Source organism: Canis aureus, chromosome 8, assembly GCF_053574225.1.
Source record: "Canis aureus isolate CA01 chromosome 8, VMU_Caureus_v.1.0, whole genome shotgun sequence".
NCBI lineage: Eukaryota > Metazoa > Chordata > Mammalia > Carnivora > Canidae > Canis > Canis aureus.
In genome coordinates, this window is record NC_135618.1 from 35,055,385 (window position 1) to 35,072,322 (window position 16,938).

The following is a 16,938-nucleotide window of genomic DNA, read 5'->3' on the forward strand; positions in this document are numbered from 1 at the left end:
GCTGTTGGCTGTGATGTAAGAGACCACTGGGATCAGGTGACTTGTTCCGAGTGTCCCCTCACAGCCTGACTAGCTCCAAAGCTGGGCCTGGGACCTGGCTTCCCCCACCCCCCAACACTGAGGGAATTACCTTTCCGGGCTATAGGCAGTGCTGTTCTTCCCAGGCATTGAAGGAAAGGCATAGAAGACACTGGAGGGTTCGGGTGTGGGGTAGGGTTGTTTCAGAAGGTCATTGTACCTGTGTGACCCCTAGCACCAGAGCTCCACCCCTGCCCAGGTGCTGGAGAAAGGGTCAGGCCTCCCCATTGGCCTGTGACCTGAGTCTTGACACAGCATCCCCTCCCCAGCCTCTCTGGGAGGCTCACTGCCTCCGCTTTGTGCTCTGCAGGATCCTGTTTCTCCTCAGGACACCCCCTTCCCCTCTCCTCCATGGGCCCTGCCTTGCCAGATAGGTTAGGCCTTCCTCTCTCCTCCACAGCCATGCCCACTGGCCCTGCCAGCAGTGGCAGCCAACCCCCACCGCCGTCCCTGCCGCCCAGAACTTGCCAGACTTGACTCCTCTCAGCTGCTGCTGTGGGTGGGGGTGGGAGGGAGAGGAGGGCTTGGGGGATGGGAAGGGAGTCTTTGTCCAAGAGGATGGGGAGGGGGGCTTAGGGTAGGCGAACAACAGTTTCCATGGAAACAAGAGCCAGTCACTAGGCACAGGAGCTGAGAACCTATCTCTAGAATCTGGGAATGGGGAGGGAGAGAGAGGAGTGGATTTTCCCATCTGATGTTGTTGGAATTTTCATCTCCTCCACTGAAAGCCTGGTCTGCTCCCAAGTCTCACATCTCCACGCTGTCAGCATCTCCCAAGTGCACAGAGGGCCTCCGTCTGGACCCCAGGGCTGAGAGTAGGAGTTCTCTGCCCCATTCCCAGGAGTCCCCAGCTTCCCCCCCCACACACACCCGTGTCCACCCATAATTCTGACAATCCAAGTGGGAGCCTGGTCTCATCCCTGGAGAGGGAAACTGATCTTGGCTCCTAACAGAGACAAAAGCACCAGTTAGGAGGGAGTGGGGAGGGAGGGGGTTTGGCACCAGCCCTCGTGTTGTCCTACAGTGCCTTCCTCCATGCACATTCACCCCTGTGGGAACACAACACCCCCATGCTTTCTTAGTAGCCTTGACACCAAAGGATAACTAGGACCTGGGCCTTAGACCAGGGGCCCTGGCAGGCTTGTGGCTTGAGCCCCAAACAGGAGTACAGAAGGGCCTGGGACCTTCAGGGACTTGCAGGGCAGCAGTATAATGGGATGGTGGTGAGGATGGTGCGGTGGGCTAAGCACAGCACCCCGGTTGCCTAGATCTCAGAGAAGGTGAGGACATGAAAGGCAGTGTGGGAGAATTTGGGAGTGTTCCAGGAGGTATGGCTGGGTGGGGAGGCATCCCAGTTCCGCTCCACCTCCTCAGGCTCTTGGTGCTCACTCTGCCTTTCTCCTTGCCCAGGTGAGCACTGTGAGGTGAGTGCCCGCTCAGGCCGTTGCACCCCAGGTGTCTGCAAGAATGGTGGCACCTGTGTCAACCTGTTGGTGGGTGGCTTCAAGTGCGACTGCCCATCTGGAGACTTCGAGAAGCCCTACTGCCAGGTGACCACACGCAGCTTCCCTGCCCACTCCTTCATCACCTTTCGTGGCCTGCGCCAGCGCTTCCACTTCACTCTGGCCCTCTCGTGAGTGGCTGGACACTGGGGGTGGGGTGTATGGGGAGTGTGGTGGGCCCCTGGGGTGTCTCCCGTTCTACAGACAAGGTGAGAGAAAGGGCAGCAAAAGTGCTTGGAGCAGGTTGTTGGCAGAGCCAGGTCTGCACTGAGAGTTACCTGTGCACTTGGCTAGCAGACCTTCCTCACCCACCAGGCTTGCCTTATCACTCCTCCTGCCTACCCTTGAGGGTGGGGAGCCCGAGGGGCCAGGGGCTCTGGTTTTAGTTCTGGTTTGGGCTCATCTTCCACACTTTAGCTCCACAGTCCATCACCTTAGCCAAGGTGTAAGCCCTCTGGAGGGTCCTGGGTAGGATCAGGGGCTAGTTAGGTGGCTGGGGGTTGGGGTTAGGTAGGTGGCCCATTCCCTACCCCCATCCCCAACCCCTGCTCAGGTTTGCCACCAAGGAGCGTGATGGGCTGCTGTTGTACAACGGGCGCTTCAATGAGAAGCATGACTTTGTGGCCCTCGAGGTGATCCAGGAGCAGGTCCAGCTCACCTTCTCTGCAGGTGACCCCGGTTGCCCTATGTCTTTGCCCATCTCAGGAAGGCCCTATGTGTCTTGGCCCCTGACCCCAAGACACACACTTCCCCCTCCCCGAGCCAAACCTGGGTCCAGTCCCAACCACGAGCATGCCCTCCCCATTCCCAGCCCTCATCCAGTGTCCCAGCTCACCTGGGTGCTTTCTCCAGGGGAGTCGACCACCACCGTGTCCCCATTCGTGCCTGGAGGGGTCAGTGACGGCCAGTGGCACACAGTACAGCTGAAGTACTATAATAAGGTGGGTGTAGGAGGGGGTCAAGGAGTTGGAAGGTTCTGTCCTTGTCTCAGTGTTCAGACGTAGGGGGCGCTTCGTCCAGGGGGTGCTGCTCATGGCACTTCTGGCAGAAAGGGAGGGACGGGGGTGGGGACTTGCCACTTTGCTGGGGTGTTCCGCTTCTACCACCCCAGAGCGTTAGATGCTCCCCATTCTGATAAACAAGCACAAAGTCTGGTGGATGCTGAGGAAGGCAGCTGAGCATGTGTGTCATGTGAGCACACTGTATGTGCAAGTGAGTATGTGTACACGCATGTGTATATGTGTGGTACGAAGGAGTGTCAGCATGTGCTGGCATTTTCGTGCCTGGCCCATGGACCTGCTGGGCTCCTTGTTCACCGTTTCCCTTCTCTGCCCTTCCCTGTCCACAGCCACTGTTAGGTCAGACGGGGCTCCCGCAGGGCCCATCTGAGCAGAAGGTAGCTGTGGTGACCGTGGATGGCTGTGACACGGGGGTGGCCCTGCGTTTCGGAGCTGTCCTGGGCAACTACTCCTGTGCTGCCCAGGGCACCCAGGGTGGCAGCAAAAAGTGAGCTGGGAAGGGGGCTGAGGCATGGGGTGTAGTATGGGGTGTGGCAGTGGGGGAGGGTTGAGAGGGTAGGCCTTAGGGGACCCTGAAATGGAAACCAGTCCGGATGGGGGCCTTCCCTCATTGTGCTTCCCTCAGCCTTCTGCAGGGGTCAGGGTTGGGGGTGGAAGCGGCAAGATTTAGGGCCTTGAGCAGGGTCTTGTGGAGTGGTCCCGGGAAGGGTGGGGACCAGATGAGAGCGGCTCCAGGTCGGGGTGCCTCCCTTCGCCTGTGCTGTTCTTCAGGGTCCCGTGGGCTCCTGTCTCGGCCCTTCCCCACTCTAGCCTGGTGGCAGGGAGAGGGGAGAAGGAAGAGCCAGGAGCTCCCCCATCTGCCACCACTTTTGCTCATGTGGCCACCATTTTTGCTTCACCAGGTCTCTGGATCTGACCGGGCCCCTGCTGCTGGGCGGGGTACCTGACCTGCCCGAGAGCTTCCCTGTCCGGACGCGGCACTTTGTGGGCTGCATGAGGAATCTGCAGGTGGACAGCCGGCATGTGGACATGGCTGACTTCGTCGCCAACAATGGCACCGTGCCTGGTATGGGAGCCTGGGCCAGGGGCGAGGCCAGGAGCCCAGGGCAGAAGGGAGGGCTGTGCCTGGTGTGGGGACGTGCTGGGGGGTTCAGAGGCCCCTCCGCTACAGGTTTACTGTTTGGAGCCCCGACCGAGCCCCCTGCTCTCCTTTCTAGGCTGCCCTGCCAAGAAGAACGTGTGTGACAGCAGTACTTGCAACAACGGGGGTACCTGCGTGAACCAGTGGGATGCGTTCAGCTGCGAGTGTCCTCTGGGCTTCGGGGGCAAGAGCTGTGCCCAGGGTAGGGGAGGCAACCAGAGAAGCCAAGGCCTGGGAGCTGTCGACAATGCTGGGAACGCTGGCAGGGTCGGGGCAGGCACTGGGCAGGGCCCAACCACGCTGGGCTGTGGGTGGAAAAGCATGTCTAGGCAGAGCCCTGAGAGGGGAGCACAGGAGACAAAGGGCCCAGTCAGTGGCAGGCCTGGGCACAGTGTGGGGCGGGCCCAGGACAGGTAAACGCTCTGGAGGGCGGGGCCTGCAAGGGGAGTGGGCACTAGGAGGCCTGCCCTGCCTCCCCGGGGAACCACCGCCTCTGAGCATCATACCCCCCGGGGCACTTGGCTGCTCCGCCCATCACAGTCTACCTTTATCTGCCTCCCCAGAAATGGCCAACCCACAGCGCTTCCTGGGCAGCAGCCTGGTGGCCTGGCACGGCCTCTCGCTGCCCATCTCCCAGCCCTGGCACCTCAGCCTCATGTTCCGCACGCGCCAGGCCAACGGTGTCCTGCTGCAGGCTGTCACCAGAGGGCGCAGCACCATCACCCTGCAGGTGATGCCAGGAGGGGTGGGGGGCGGGCGGGCCCTGACCCTGGCTGAAGTGCTTCCCGGAGGCTGGCCAGGAGGCTGGCCAGAGATGGCTGGGCAGGGTCTATCCTTTGCCGGAGGAAGAGGCAGCTAGAGCTGTTTGTTGGATCACTGCTGCCACCTCTCGGCCCTGAGAGAAATAATAGGTTTCCCTCTCCAGCCTCGGCTGGCCAGTAGGATGGTGTGGTGGTCTGGGAAGGAGGATGGTGGGCTACAGGAGCCAATTAAGGCAGTCGGCTGACCCTCTTTTCTTTTCTTCTGGTAAAGCTGAGGGAAGGCCATGTGGTACTGAGTGTGGAGGGCACAGGGCTCCAGGCCTCGTCTCTGCAGCTGGAGCCAGGCCGAGCCAATGATGGCGACTGGCACCATGCACAGCTGGCCCTGGGAGCCAGTGGGGGCCCCGGCCACGCCATCCTGTCCTTCGACTACGGGCAGCAGCGGGCAGAGGGCAACCTAGGCCCTCGGCTGCACGGGCTGCATCTGAGCAACATCACGGTCGGGGGAGTGCCTGGGCCAGCCAGTGGTGTGGCCCGCGGCTTCCGGGGCTGTTTGCAGGTGAGCATCCTCCTCTGCCTTCCCCTCCTCACCATCTGGAGGCCAGCGCCACAGAGGGCCAACATCGCTTCTGTCCCCGCCAGGGTGTGAGGGTAAGCGAGACGTCGGAGGGGGTCAGCAGTCTGGATCCTAGCCGCGGGGAAAGCGTCAATGTGGAGCCCGGCTGTAGCCTGCCAGACCCGTGTGACTCGAATCCGTGTCCTGCCAACAGCTACTGCAGTGATGACTGGGACAGCTATTCTTGCAGCTGTGATCCAGGTGTGCCAGGGATCCAGGGAAATGGGCAGGTTGGCGGGGGCCCAGGGACTCCTTTCGGCTCTGCTGTGTGACCTGAGGCCAGTCATGCGACCTCTGGGCCTCATCTCCTGCACTGCAAAGCCATAGCCAGCTGGTATGATTCTCCGAGTGGAAGGAGGTGGATTGAAGGCAAGTTTAAAGAGAGTGCCAGGGGGCACAGCCTGGGTGGCTCAGTGGCTTAGCGCCGCCTTCCGTCCTGGGGGTGGTCCTGGAGACCCGGGATCAAGTCCCACATCAGGCTCCCTGCATGGAATGGAGCCTGCTTCTCCCTCTGCCTGTGTCTGTGCCTCTCTCTCTCTCTCTCTCTGTGTCTCATGAATAAATAAATAAAATTAAAAAAAAAATTAGAGTGCCAGGGCAGGGTGGGTATTGAGCCTCTCTTGTCTTTACGGTTTCAGGTTACTATGGTGACAACTGTACTAATGTGTGTGACCTGAACCCATGTGAACATCAATCCGTGTGTATCCGAAAGCCCAGTGCCCCCCACGGCTACACCTGCGAGTGTCCCCAAAATTACCTTGGGCCATATTGTGAGACCAGGTAAGTGGACCAGGGCATGCTGCAGCAGGCCCCAGTAGCCACTGCCTGTCTCTGGGGTGTCCCTCGGAGCACCGAGAACCAGGCTGAGCTACAGCCAGCCAGAAGGGCCACATGTGGCTATAGCAGATGGGGGTGGCAGAAGGAACTCATGTCTTCCTGGGCCCTCTCCACAGGATTGACCAGCCATGCCCCCGAGGCTGGTGGGGACACCCCACGTGCGGCCCGTGCAACTGTGACGTCAGCAAAGGCTTCGACCCAGACTGCAACAAGACAAGCGGCGAGTGCCACTGCAAGGTGATAGCTCTGACCTGGGCCTTCGCAGTGGGTGCCTGGGCCCTTGCAGGGAGGCCGTGGAGAGAGCCTTCCTGCAGAGAGCTCCAAGCTATGTGCCCTTGTTCTGATGGTGGGTGGTGGGGAACAGGTGGCCATGGGCTCTTGTGTGTCTGTGGTTTGAGGGCACCCAGGACCGATAACGTTACCGGTGAGCTCTAGGCCAGCTATACTGTTTTTTTGTAGCCTGCTCATCGATCACTGCCTGTCTCTGGGATGTCCCTCAGAGCACCGATTTGGTGACCTCAAATCGTTACCAGTTAAATATTTTGAATACCACTCCTGGGGAGACCTGAAGTCAGCGAGCCTCTCCCTAAAGGGACCACCACCAAAAGAACCCATGAGCATCCCGGAGAGAGAGCCTGAGCCAATGACCCACGTCCTCTGTCCTCCCTCTCAGGAGAACCACTACCGGCCCCCTGGCAGCCCCACCTGCCTCCTCTGTGACTGCTACCCCACGGGCTCTTTGTCCCGCGTCTGTGACCCTGAGGACGGCCAGTGTCCATGCAAGCCAGGCGTCATTGGGCGCCAGTGTGACCGTTGTGACAATCCTTTTGCTGAGGTCACCACCAATGGCTGTGAAGGTGGGGTTCCTGTAGTGGGTTGGTGGCTGTCCCTCTGTGTGCCAGGGAGGCCAGGCATGGGGGGCTGGTTGCAAGCCTGAGGCTGCTGAGGGAGGGCTGGGAGCCTGAGCACAGCTCCCGGGGGACAGTTGCTCCTGGGTGACCCAGTGTGCTTCCCTGCAGTGAATTACGACAGCTGCCCACGGGCCATAGAGGCTGGGATCTGGTGGCCCCGTACCCGCTTCGGGCTGCCTGCTGCTGCCCCCTGCCCCAGAGGTTCCTTTGGTAGGTGCTGGAAGCCTCGAATGCAATATTGTGGACTCAGCCTCTCATCGCTGGGACGAGGGTGGGAAGCCCCTGACTGCAAATCCTGGGACCTCTCTCTGGTGTCCAGGTCCTAGAGACCCCATGTCCCATTCTTCCTTGGCGCACTGTTTCTCTGCTCCCAAGGTTGCCAGAATAAAGGGCACCTATATCTTGAATTTTTAGCAAAAAATGCTGAAAGACCCACAGTGTGCCTGCCATAGGGCTGGGTCCTAGAGATTCGAAGATGAATCACACAGGGTTCCCATCCTCCACTCACCACCTGGAAGGGCAGTGATGCCACTGGAAAGGCAGTTAGGGGAGTTGGGGGTGTTGGGTGCTCTTCCAGGGGACACAGCGCTGGGATGGGGGCTGGTGCTGGTCCTTGGATTGATGATGAACAGAGAGGGGCAGAGAGCACCAAGGGGCGGCTGCAGAGGGGTAACCATGTCTGGGGGCTTGAGGAGAACATATGCCCCGTACTCCTATAGTCCTTGTTCAGGCCCATCATGCAGAGGCTTTAGCTCTAGTGTTCTCTGCACCTGTCTTCCTCTTCTCACCTGGACTACAGGAAGGCAGGGCCCCTGTGTGCTTGTCTTCTATCTCTGGCCTATGAGGTGCTGGCCCCCAGGAACTCAGAGAGGTCCCTGAAGCCTCCTGTGTCTCTCCTGAGGCCTGTCCTCTGGGCTTCCTTCCCCCAGGGACTGCCGTGCGCCACTGTGATGAGCACAGGGGGTGGCTCCCCCCAAACCTTTTCAACTGCACATCAGTCACCTTCTCAGAGCTGAAGGGCTTTGTAAGTGAACCTCCTCATCTCTAGCTCCTCTCTCCCCTCCCTGCTGCCAGCTTTGAGAAAGGGGCTTCTGGAATTCCATGCCCTGCCTCCTGGGGCCTCCACATGGAGTGGTCATTTCTCCCCTTTCCTGAGGCCCCTTTATTCCTGAGTTCCAGGTCTGCCCTCTGGGGACCTCACTGCCGCCCTCCTGTGCTGATTTCCCTTGCTCCCTGTCCTGTCTGGCTCCATCCTAGGCTGAGCGGCTGCAGCGGAACGAGTCGGGTCTGGACTCTGGGCGCTCCCAGCGACTGGCTCTGCTTCTGCGCAACGCCACCCAGCACACGGCCGGCTACTTTGGCAGTGATGTCAAGGTGGCCTACCAGCTGGCCACACGGCTGCTGGCCCACGAGAGTGCCCAGCGGGGCTTTGGACTGTCCGCCACACAGGACGTGCACTTCACTGAGGTGGGGCTTGGATGGGGCAGGGCTGGCACCTTAAATGGGGGTCATGGTGAGTGAGCCTATTGCCAGGGCCACTTGGGGGCCTTCCCTACCTTTAGGAAGGGACTTCCTAGCTGGCATGAGGCCTCCAGGAGCTCCCTTGAGCCATGGAACTTAGAGTATCTCTTTGCAGCCCTTTTCCTAGTAAGGTGCTAATAGAACTGAATGTTTGTGGGGGGCCTGGTGTGACCCGGTTCCTTGGAGCAGAGGCCCTGCCCACTGTGCCAGGGTGGGGAGAATCAGCATCTAGTACATATGTGGGGGTCCAGGCCCAGGACCCGGAAGCTCTTAGTTGGGGAATGAGGAGGGAAGGTTTGTGGTTAGGGTGGGTAGCCGGGGCTGGTCTCGGCACAGGTGAGGCCTGGTGGTGGGGTTGAGAAGGTGTGGGGCTACAACACCGTGACTGTGCCCCCCCTAGAATCTGCTGCGGGTGGGCAGTGCCCTCCTGGATGCGGCCAACAAGCGGCACTGGGAGCTGATCCAGCAGACGGAGGGTGGCACCGCCTGGCTTCTCCAGCACTACGAGGCCTATGCCAGCGCCCTGGCTCAGAACATGCGGCACACCTACCTGAACCCCTTCACCATTGTCACACCCAACATTGGTGAGACTGGGTCAGGGAAGGGTTTGTAGAGAGAATCCCTGGCAAAGGTGGCCATGCTGCGGGCCTACCTGCTTGACCCAGGGTCTGACCTGTGACCCTCTCCCTAGTCATCTCTGTAGTTCGCTTGGACAAAGGGAACTTTGCTGGGGCCAAGCTGCCCCGCTATGAGGCGCTGCGGGGGGAGCGGCCCCCAGACCTTGAGACAACGGTCATCCTGCCTGATTCTGTCTTCAGAGGTCAGTGGGAAGCTAAAGGGTGGGTCAGGGGTCAGGCTGGGGCATCTGTGCAGGGCCCAGCTGAGTGGACAGTGTCCCGATCCCAGAAACACCCACCGTGGTCAGGCCCGCGGGCCCTGGAGAGCCCCAAGAGTCAGAGGAGCTGGCGCGGCGTCAGCGGCGGCACCCAGAGCTGAGCCAAGGTGAGGCTGTGGCCAGCGTCATCATCTACCGCACTCTGGCCGGGCTGCTGCCCCACAACTATGACCCGGACAAGCGCAGCCTGAGGTGAGCAGCTAGGGAGATGCAGGGTGGGTGGGCGTGTGGGTTGGGTGGCTGAGTGCTGAAGCCTAGAGAGAGGCCAGGGGTTGGAGGCACCCCCGAGTGATGCAGAGATGCGTCCCTTCAGCCACTAGACTGCCATAGTGACTGTATACCTGCCTGTTCCTCATCAGAGTCCCCAAACGCCCGGTCATCAACACGCCCGTGGTGAGTATCAGTGTCCATGACGATGAGGAGCTTCTGCCCCGAGCCTTGGACAAACCGGTCACCGTGCAGTTCCGGCTGCTGGAGACGGAGGAGCGCACCAAGCCCATCTGTGTCTTCTGGAACCACTCCATCCTGTGAGCCTGCACTGCCCTACCTCCAAGGCTTTGGGCGGAGAGCCAGGCCTCCCCGGGTGCCTTACCCTCCTTATCTCCTGATCCCGCCTTCCTCACGCAGGGTCAGTGGCACGGGTGGCTGGTCAGCCCGAGGCTGCGAGGTCGTCTTCCGCAACGAGAGCCATGTCAGCTGCCAGTGCAACCACATGACGAGCTTTGCCGTGCTCATGGATGTGTCCCGGCGGGAGGTTGGACCCACCACGGGGCAGGGGGCAGCTGTGGAGCTAGGGGTGGGAGCCCAGGGTGCGGGGCTGGATGCTAAGGCCCCGCCCCTCCTAATTCTCTGGGCCTCCTGCCACCCGCTCTGCAGAATGGAGAGATTCTGCCGCTGAAGACACTGACATACGTGGCCCTAGGGGTCACCTTGGCCGCTCTGCTGCTCTCCTTCCTCTTCCTCACCATCCTGCGTGCCCTACGCTCCAACCAGCATGGCATCCGACGGAACCTAACTGCTGCTCTGGGCCTGGCTCAGCTGGTCTTCCTCCTAGGAATCAACCAGGCTGACCTCCCTGTAAGTTGTCTTCCCTCACCCAGACGCTGTCCACAACCTGCCGTCCTCTCGGGAGTCCTCCCCAGCTCCCTGCTCCTGGTCCCTGCTCCGGTTCTGCTAGAACCCAGCCCGGCACCCAGCCCATGGTTTCCCCTTCTCCAGCTCCCCCTCACTTCCCTGGCACCCTAGAAGTACCTTCCTCTGGCCCACACCTCCCGAAGCACCACCTGACACTCCGACCTTCCCTGCTGCCTAACAAGATAGAATCCGTGCTCTGGGTGCACCCTGGTCACTGACCTGGCATGGCCGGGCCCCCCAGTTTGCTTGCACAGTCATTGCCATCCTGCTGCACTTCCTGTACCTCTGCACCTTCTCCTGGGGCCTACTGGAGGCCCTGCACCTCTATCGGGCCCTCACCGAAGTGCGTGACGTCAATGCTGGCCCCATGCGCTTCTACTACATGCTGGGCTGGGGCGTGCCCGCCTTCATCACAGGTACATCCCACCCCTTCCTCAGCCTGAGGTTCTACATCTCTAGGCTTTGGGTCTCCCTTCGTGCCCTATTCTCCCCACCCACATCCCCATTCCCCGGTCTGAGTTCTCTCAGCCCCCCAAGGCTCCCCACCAGGGGCTGGGGCTCCCCCCACCCATCCTGGAGAGGTCAGTGTTGACACATGGTGGGTGGAATCCTCAATCCTTGGCACCCCGGCCCTGTGAGCCCACGTGATACCTGATCAATTCCCAAGGCCCCACCACCCCTTCCCCTGCTGTTGTCACCATACCCCCAGGTCTGGCTGTGGGCCTGGACCCTGAGGGCTATGGGAACCCTGACTTCTGCTGGCTCTCCATCTATGATACGCTCATCTGGAGCTTTGCTGGCCCCGTGGCCTTCGCTGTCTCGGTAGGTGCTAGAAAGTGGGGTGAGCAGGCTGCATGTGTCCTTAGGACCTGGGCCCCCGTGGGGTGGGTACAAGCTGCCTGTCCCCTGACGATTCCCCCCACCCCCTCCCCTGCTAGATGAGTGTCTTCCTGTACATCCTGGCGGCCCGTGCCTCCTGTGCTGCCCAGCGGCAGGGCTTTGAGAAGAAAGGCCCTGTGTGAGTACAGGGGGCGGGTGCCTGGGCAGCGGGCTGGGGGCAGGCCTGGGTGTAGGAGGCCACTGGGCTCACAGCCTGTCTGTCTCCAGCTCGGGCCTGAGGCCGTCCTTTGCTGTCCTCCTGCTGCTGAGCGCCACGTGGCTGCTGGCGCTGCTCTCTGTCAACAGCGACACCCTCCTTTTCCACTACCTCTTTGCTGCCTGCAATTGCGTCCAGGTACCTGGCCCAGCCCCATGGAGATGGGTGGAGGGGGTGCGGCTCGGCTGTGGGGGGGCCACACACGCACTTAGCTGCTGCCGCCTCTTGTCCACCAGGGCCCCTTCATCTTCCTCTCCTACGTGGTGCTTAGCAAAGAGGTCCGGAAAGCACTCAAGTTTGCCTGTAGCCGCAAGCCCAGCCCTGATCCTGCACTCACCACCAAGTCCACCCTGACCTCGGTGAGGGAGCTGGGGACGGGGAGGTGGAGGGGTCTGAGGCGGGGAGGAAGAGGCAGGAGCCCCATGGAGCTCCTTGTCTGTGCCTTTGCCCCACCTCATCTTCCTCCTTACATCCTTTCCTGGAAGGAGGAAGGGGTGGTGAAATGGTATGTGAGGCCCGGGAAGAGAGGGCTGGGGGTGGGGTGGGGAGGAGGATTTTGACTCAGGAGAAATGGGAGTGGATGGAACTAGGAGGCATAAGGCGAGGAAGTGGACAAGATGGGATCCAGCCATGGATACCCAGCATCTGAGAATACTTGGCGAATCTTGGTAAACTTTCTGTCTGCCAGCACATTCTTGGGAGATAATTCCTTATACCATTTTTACCAGGAAGCCCTCATAGCCGAGTCCGGGGTACTTGGGGCGCATAGGGCTGGCACGGTTATGGCTGAGCAACAGCCACTACTGGGCCCTATACGGAGGGGGCAGCAGAGACGGGCTTCTCTCTTCTAGACCTGGGCGTGTGGGAGGTAGACCTCAGGGCAAGCTCCCTCGGCCCCTCCACTCGCCACCCTTCCCCCGTCCCACTTCCCTGCTTACTGAGCTCTCTGTCCCCTGCCTAGTCCTACAACTGCCCCAGCCCCTATGCGGACGGGCGGCTGTACCAGCCCTACGGAGACTCAGCCGGCTCTCTGCACAGCGCGAGCCGCTCGGGCAAGAGTCAGCCCAGCTACATCCCCTTCTTGCTGAGGTGAGCCCTGGTGTTGGGAGCACCAGCAGAGGGAGAAGAGCCCACGCATGTTGGAAGCCAGGCCGGCCAGGCTGGGAGTTGACTAGCTCATAGGGTGGCAGCTTCCATTAGAAGCAGGAGGGGGCAGCCCGGGTGGCTCAGCGGTTTAGCGCCGCCTTTGGCCCGGGGCCTGATCCTGCGGACCAGGGATCGAGTCCCATGTCGGGCTCCCTGCAAGGAGCCTGCTTCTCCCTCTGCCTGTATCTCTATTCCTCTCTCCCCCCCTCTCATGAATAAATAAATCTTTAAAAAAAAAATCAGGAGGGGCACCAGGTGGGAACTGGGAAATCAGGGAGAGAGAAGAGAATGGGACACCGGGCAAGGTGATGGGTGACCCCTCCAGCATGGTCTTGTCTTCTCAGGGAAGAGTCTACACTGAACCCTGGCCAAGGGCCCCCTGGCCTGGGGGACCCAGGCAGCCTATTCCTGGAAGGTCAAGACCAGCAGCATGGTGAGAAAGGAAGCTCCTGCTGGCCAGTGGGGGGCAGCTGCCTGGCTTTTGTGGAGGGTGTGCAGAGGTGGGTGGGTCCGCTCTGATCTCTCCCTCATCTCCCAGATCCTGACACAGACTCTGACAGCGACCTGTCCCTGGAAGATGACCAGAGTGGCTCCTATGCCTCTACTCACTCATCAGACAGCGAGGAGGAGGAGGAGGAGGAGGAGGAGGAGGAGGAGGCCGTCTTCCCTGGAGAGCCGGGCTGGGACAGCCTGCTGGGGCCTGGCGCTGAGAGGCTGCCATTGCACAGTACCCCCAAGGGTGGGCCAGCGCCAGGGCCGTGGCCTTTGAGGGGCAGTGGGAGGGGAGAGAGCCAGGGATTCCCTGGGTGGTGACTTTCCTAGTTGTCTGCCTTCTCTGGGCCTTATGGACTTCCTTTCTCCACCAGATGGGGGCTCAGGGCCGGGGAAGGCCCCCTGGCCGGGAGACTTTGGGACCACAGCAAAGGAGAGTAGTGGCAATGGGGCCTCCGAGGAGCGCCCGTGGGAGAATGGAGATGCCCTGCCTCGGGAGGGGTCCCTTGGCCCCCTCCCAGGCCCCTCTGCCCAACCTCACAAAGGTGAGTGGGGCATGACCGGCTGCCATGCTCCCCCGGCCAGCAACCTCACATTTGTCCTGTGGCTGGTAGGGCTCTCTAGGGCAGCCCCATGATCCTACCGCCTGCTCCTCATGGCGCCTGCCCCCTCCGCCCTCCCACCCTGGCCCACAGGCATCCTCAAGAAGAAGTGTCTGCCCACCATCAGTGAGAAGAGCAGCCTTTTACGGCTACCCCTGGAGCAAGGCACAGGGTCTTCTAGGGGCTCCTCAGCCAGCGAGGGCAGCCGGGGCGGGCCCCCTCCCCGCCCTCCACCCCGGCAGAGTCTCCAGGAGCAGCTGAATGGGGTCATGCCCATCGCCATGAGCATCAAGGCGGGCACGGTGGATGAGGACTCGTCGGGCTCCGAGTGAGTGGGTCTGGCTGGGTGGGACAGGGTGCGGCCCCACAGAGGCCCTGGCTGGGCTCAGAGCGGCTTCTGGGCCTCCCTGGGCTGCCCTGGCAGGCGGTTGGGGGGTGAATGGGCCGGTGTAGCCCAGCTCCACCATGACCTTCCCCCAAACCGTGGAGCCCGGCTCAGCTTGGCCTGCAGCAGGCACAGTGAGGGAGGGTGGGGAGCTGGGGTTGCTTTCCTGTTTCCTCCTCCTGGTGAAAGCTTCTCACTGTCTTCTCGGCTCTGACTAATTCGCTGTCTGCCTTTTCTGTCACTTTCCTTTCCTGCCTCTCCAGATTTCTCTTCTTTAACTTCCTGCATTAACCCTGGGCCGGTGGTTCCTACACCCCTGAGGCTCCCTTACCTTCCCCAGCTGCACTCATGCCCCTACTCCTGTCTTGTGCTTTATCCTGCCCCTGCTCCCCAACGCCTGCCCGCAGCAGCGATGAAACGTCCATCTGAGGAGCCCGGGCCTTGCCGGGAGGGGTCGCACCCCACCTAAGGCCATCTAGTGCCAACTCCCTCCCCCACCATCCCCTTCACTGCACTTTGGAACCCTGGGGCCAACATCTCCAAGACAAAGTTTTTCAGAAAAGAGGAAAAAAAGAATTTAAAAAAGGATCTCCACTCTTCATGACTTCAGGGATTAATTTTTTTTATATGCTGGAAACTGACTCCCCTTCCCCTTCCCAAAGAGGATAGGACCTCCCAGGATACTTCCCAGCCTCTCCTCGGTTTCCCATCTGCTGTGCCTCTGGGAGGAGAGGGACTCGTGGGGGGCCTGCCCCTCATTTGCCATCACCAAAAGGAAAGGACGAAGCCACGCGCACCCAGGGCATCGGGCCCTGTGGGCTGCACCCCGGCGGGCCTCAGTATGGCGAGGGCGGCCAGGGCGAAGGCATGCCGCACCCTGCCTGTGCTGTCCCGCCCAGGAACTGAAAAGGCCCTGTCTGGCAAGGGGGCAGGACTCCGCGCCCCCCAAACCCCCAAATGCTGCATGAACACATTTTGAGGGGAACCCGTGCCCCTGGGCGGAGGCCGGGCCACCCCAGTCCCTCTCCCTTCCCTGGACTCTGGCCACGTGCTGCAGCCCAGGCGTTTGCTCAGTTTGCTGACCCAAAAGTGCTTCATTTCCCTGCCTGACCCGCCCGGGGAAGGCCAGTCATGTGTTCAGTTGCGCTTCTTTGCTGTGCGGTGGGGGTGGGACGGGGAGGAAGAGTAAATTCAGGGCTGGCTCGGTTGCCCCCCAGAAGTCTCGAGCACAGGTCTCAAGTCTGGGTGCTGTTGTCCACCCCACCCCCCCACCGCCCAAGATCAGGCAAATGCCACTTTGTCTGACCTGCTGTGGCCTCTGAGACACGTTTGATTTTTAAACCCTTTTGGGAATGGGCTCTCTTCTTCAAAGGACCGGGTCCTGTTCCTCTTTCTGCCCCCATCCGGCGCCCATTCCCAGCTCCCTGCGAAGAGAGAGTTAATATATATTTTTATTTATTTGCTTTTTGTGTTGGGATGGGTTTGTGTCCAGTCCCAGGGGTCTGATGTGGCCGAGACAGGTTGGGTGTGTGCCCAGCAGCCCTGGCGAGGGGCCTGAGGCCCTCCCCTTGTCCTAGGCTGTCACCTCCCGCCTCCTCTCCTCCCGCCGCCGTCTTAGTTTGCCAACCGCTGTTTGAGGTACCATTTGCGCTGAGCATGTTTTACGGATTTGTCACTGACTTTACTCTGGAGCAGGTGGCTAGAAAAAGAGGCTATGGGTGGAAAAAAAAGTACCTATTTCTCATTTGTAAGGCTGGTTGCTGGCTTTTCTGCCATGGATTCTCCCCGCGAACTCTCCCCTCAGCAATTCCTACAAAGAGTTAAAAATTTAACTGGTTTTTAACTACTGATGACTTGACTTAAAAAATACAAAGATGCTGGATGCTAACTTGATACTAACCATCAGATTGTACAGTTTGATTGTTACTGTAAATACAGTAGGGTTTTGTGTTTGTTTTTTCATTTCCCCATACTACTGAATAAACTCTAGTTCTGTGCGGGTTGAGCACTGTCATCATGTGCTTCTGTGCAGTGCTCTGGAAAATAAGAGCAGCCAGGGTCCTAGGAGGGCTGGGGGACAGGGGCCTCGGATGTCAAGCGGCCACTGAGCTAGCCCTGCTACTGACATCCCAGCAGTGCTCCCTGGATGGCCTCATCAGCACAGAGCCCATGTCCTAGCATGTCCAAGGAGGATGTGGCAGGTGGCAGGAAAGGCTCTTTCTCCCCAGCACTGGAGGGACTTGTGTTCCTGGAGAGGCTGCAAAGAGCAGGCAGGTTTTCAGTGCAGCCCCTTAGGGCTGAGCCCTGGGGACAGAACTCAGGAGGCAGGGAGAGCAGAGGTCAGTGGCTGAGTGGCTCAGTGACGTGGTATCTCCTGACGCCACTCCTCTTGGGCCATTTTGTGTGTTCTACCGTTGGAAATGAAGTGACAGTTCACACTCAAGCCACCTATATGTTCTGCAACATTACTCCTATTCCCAAGTGTTGTGTTTTTCAAAGGTCTGTTCAGCAAACTATTTAGGGGGTTAATATGGGGGCAGTAGAGGGTGGTGATTAAGAGCACAAACCTCCAGACGGCTGAGTGACTTAATCTCTCTGGGCCTTAGTTTCTCTGCCTGCAAAACGAGTATGATAATAGCAACCGCCTAATTGAGCTTTTATGAGAATTAAATGAGTTAACACACGTAAAGTGCTTAGAACAGTTCACAGTGCATAGTAAGAGGCCAGTGAATGTTGGCTTCCCTCATTGTTGCTACTGGGGGGAGGGGGAAGGGCTACAGTGCATAAAGAGAAAAACAGCCA

General features: G+C 59.9%; 1 protein-coding gene and 1 long non-coding RNA gene across 6 annotated transcripts in view; one reads left to right on the forward strand and one right to left on the reverse strand.

Annotated features, from left to right (window-relative positions):
* The window catches only part of LOC144318621 (uncharacterized), a 3,894-nt gene extending 1,649 nt beyond the window's left edge, over positions 1-2,245 (reverse strand). Inside the window, exons 1-2 of the long non-coding RNA XR_013384674.1 lie at positions 547-2,245; positions 131-190 (exon numbers count right to left, since the gene is read on the reverse strand). This is a non-coding gene — a long non-coding RNA (uncharacterized LOC144318621). The remainder of the gene's footprint in view (positions 1-130; positions 191-546) is intronic.
* CELSR2 (cadherin EGF LAG seven-pass G-type receptor 2) overlaps positions 1-16,141 on the forward strand; it is a 25,667-nt gene extending 9,526 nt beyond the window's left edge. The window contains exons 3-34 of one of the 5 annotated variants that reach the window (XM_077905734.1): positions 1,489-1,711; positions 2,134-2,249; positions 2,433-2,521; positions 2,929-3,086; positions 3,502-3,665; positions 3,817-3,942; positions 4,304-4,470; positions 4,773-5,060; positions 5,144-5,318; positions 5,756-5,897; positions 6,071-6,191; positions 6,628-6,811; positions 6,974-7,075; positions 7,795-7,889; positions 8,123-8,332; positions 8,787-8,970; positions 9,078-9,206; positions 9,293-9,473; positions 9,641-9,808; positions 9,909-10,035; positions 10,158-10,358; positions 10,657-10,831; positions 11,125-11,237; positions 11,354-11,433; positions 11,523-11,649; positions 11,748-11,870; positions 12,473-12,600; positions 13,002-13,090; positions 13,196-13,396; positions 13,524-13,694; positions 13,845-14,079; positions 14,544-16,141. In XM_077905734.1, coding sequence (XP_077761860.1) covers positions 1,489-1,711; positions 2,134-2,249; positions 2,433-2,521; positions 2,929-3,086; positions 3,502-3,665; positions 3,817-3,942; positions 4,304-4,470; positions 4,773-5,060; positions 5,144-5,318; positions 5,756-5,897; positions 6,071-6,191; positions 6,628-6,811; positions 6,974-7,075; positions 7,795-7,889; positions 8,123-8,332; positions 8,787-8,970; positions 9,078-9,206; positions 9,293-9,473; positions 9,641-9,808; positions 9,909-10,035; positions 10,158-10,358; positions 10,657-10,831; positions 11,125-11,237; positions 11,354-11,433; positions 11,523-11,649; positions 11,748-11,870; positions 12,473-12,600; positions 13,002-13,090; positions 13,196-13,396; positions 13,524-13,694; positions 13,845-14,079; positions 14,544-14,565 — 4,814 coding nt within the window. In that variant the 3' untranslated portion in view covers positions 14,566-16,141. Of the gene's footprint in view, positions 1-1,488; positions 1,712-2,133; positions 2,250-2,432; positions 2,522-2,928; positions 3,087-3,501; positions 3,666-3,816; positions 3,943-4,303; positions 4,471-4,772; positions 5,061-5,143; positions 5,319-5,755; positions 5,898-6,070; positions 6,192-6,627; positions 6,812-6,973; positions 7,076-7,794; positions 7,890-8,122; positions 8,333-8,786; positions 8,971-9,077; positions 9,207-9,292; positions 9,474-9,640; positions 9,809-9,908; positions 10,036-10,157; positions 10,359-10,656; positions 10,832-11,124; positions 11,238-11,353; positions 11,434-11,522; positions 11,650-11,747; positions 11,871-12,472; positions 12,601-13,001; positions 13,091-13,195; positions 13,397-13,523; positions 13,695-13,844; positions 14,080-14,399 lie in introns of all 5 variants that reach the window. The other 4 variants (XM_077905735.1, XM_077905736.1, XM_077905733.1 and 1 more) reach the window with 4 other exon arrangements.
* The last annotated feature ends 797 nt before the right edge of the window (positions 16,142-16,938 follow it).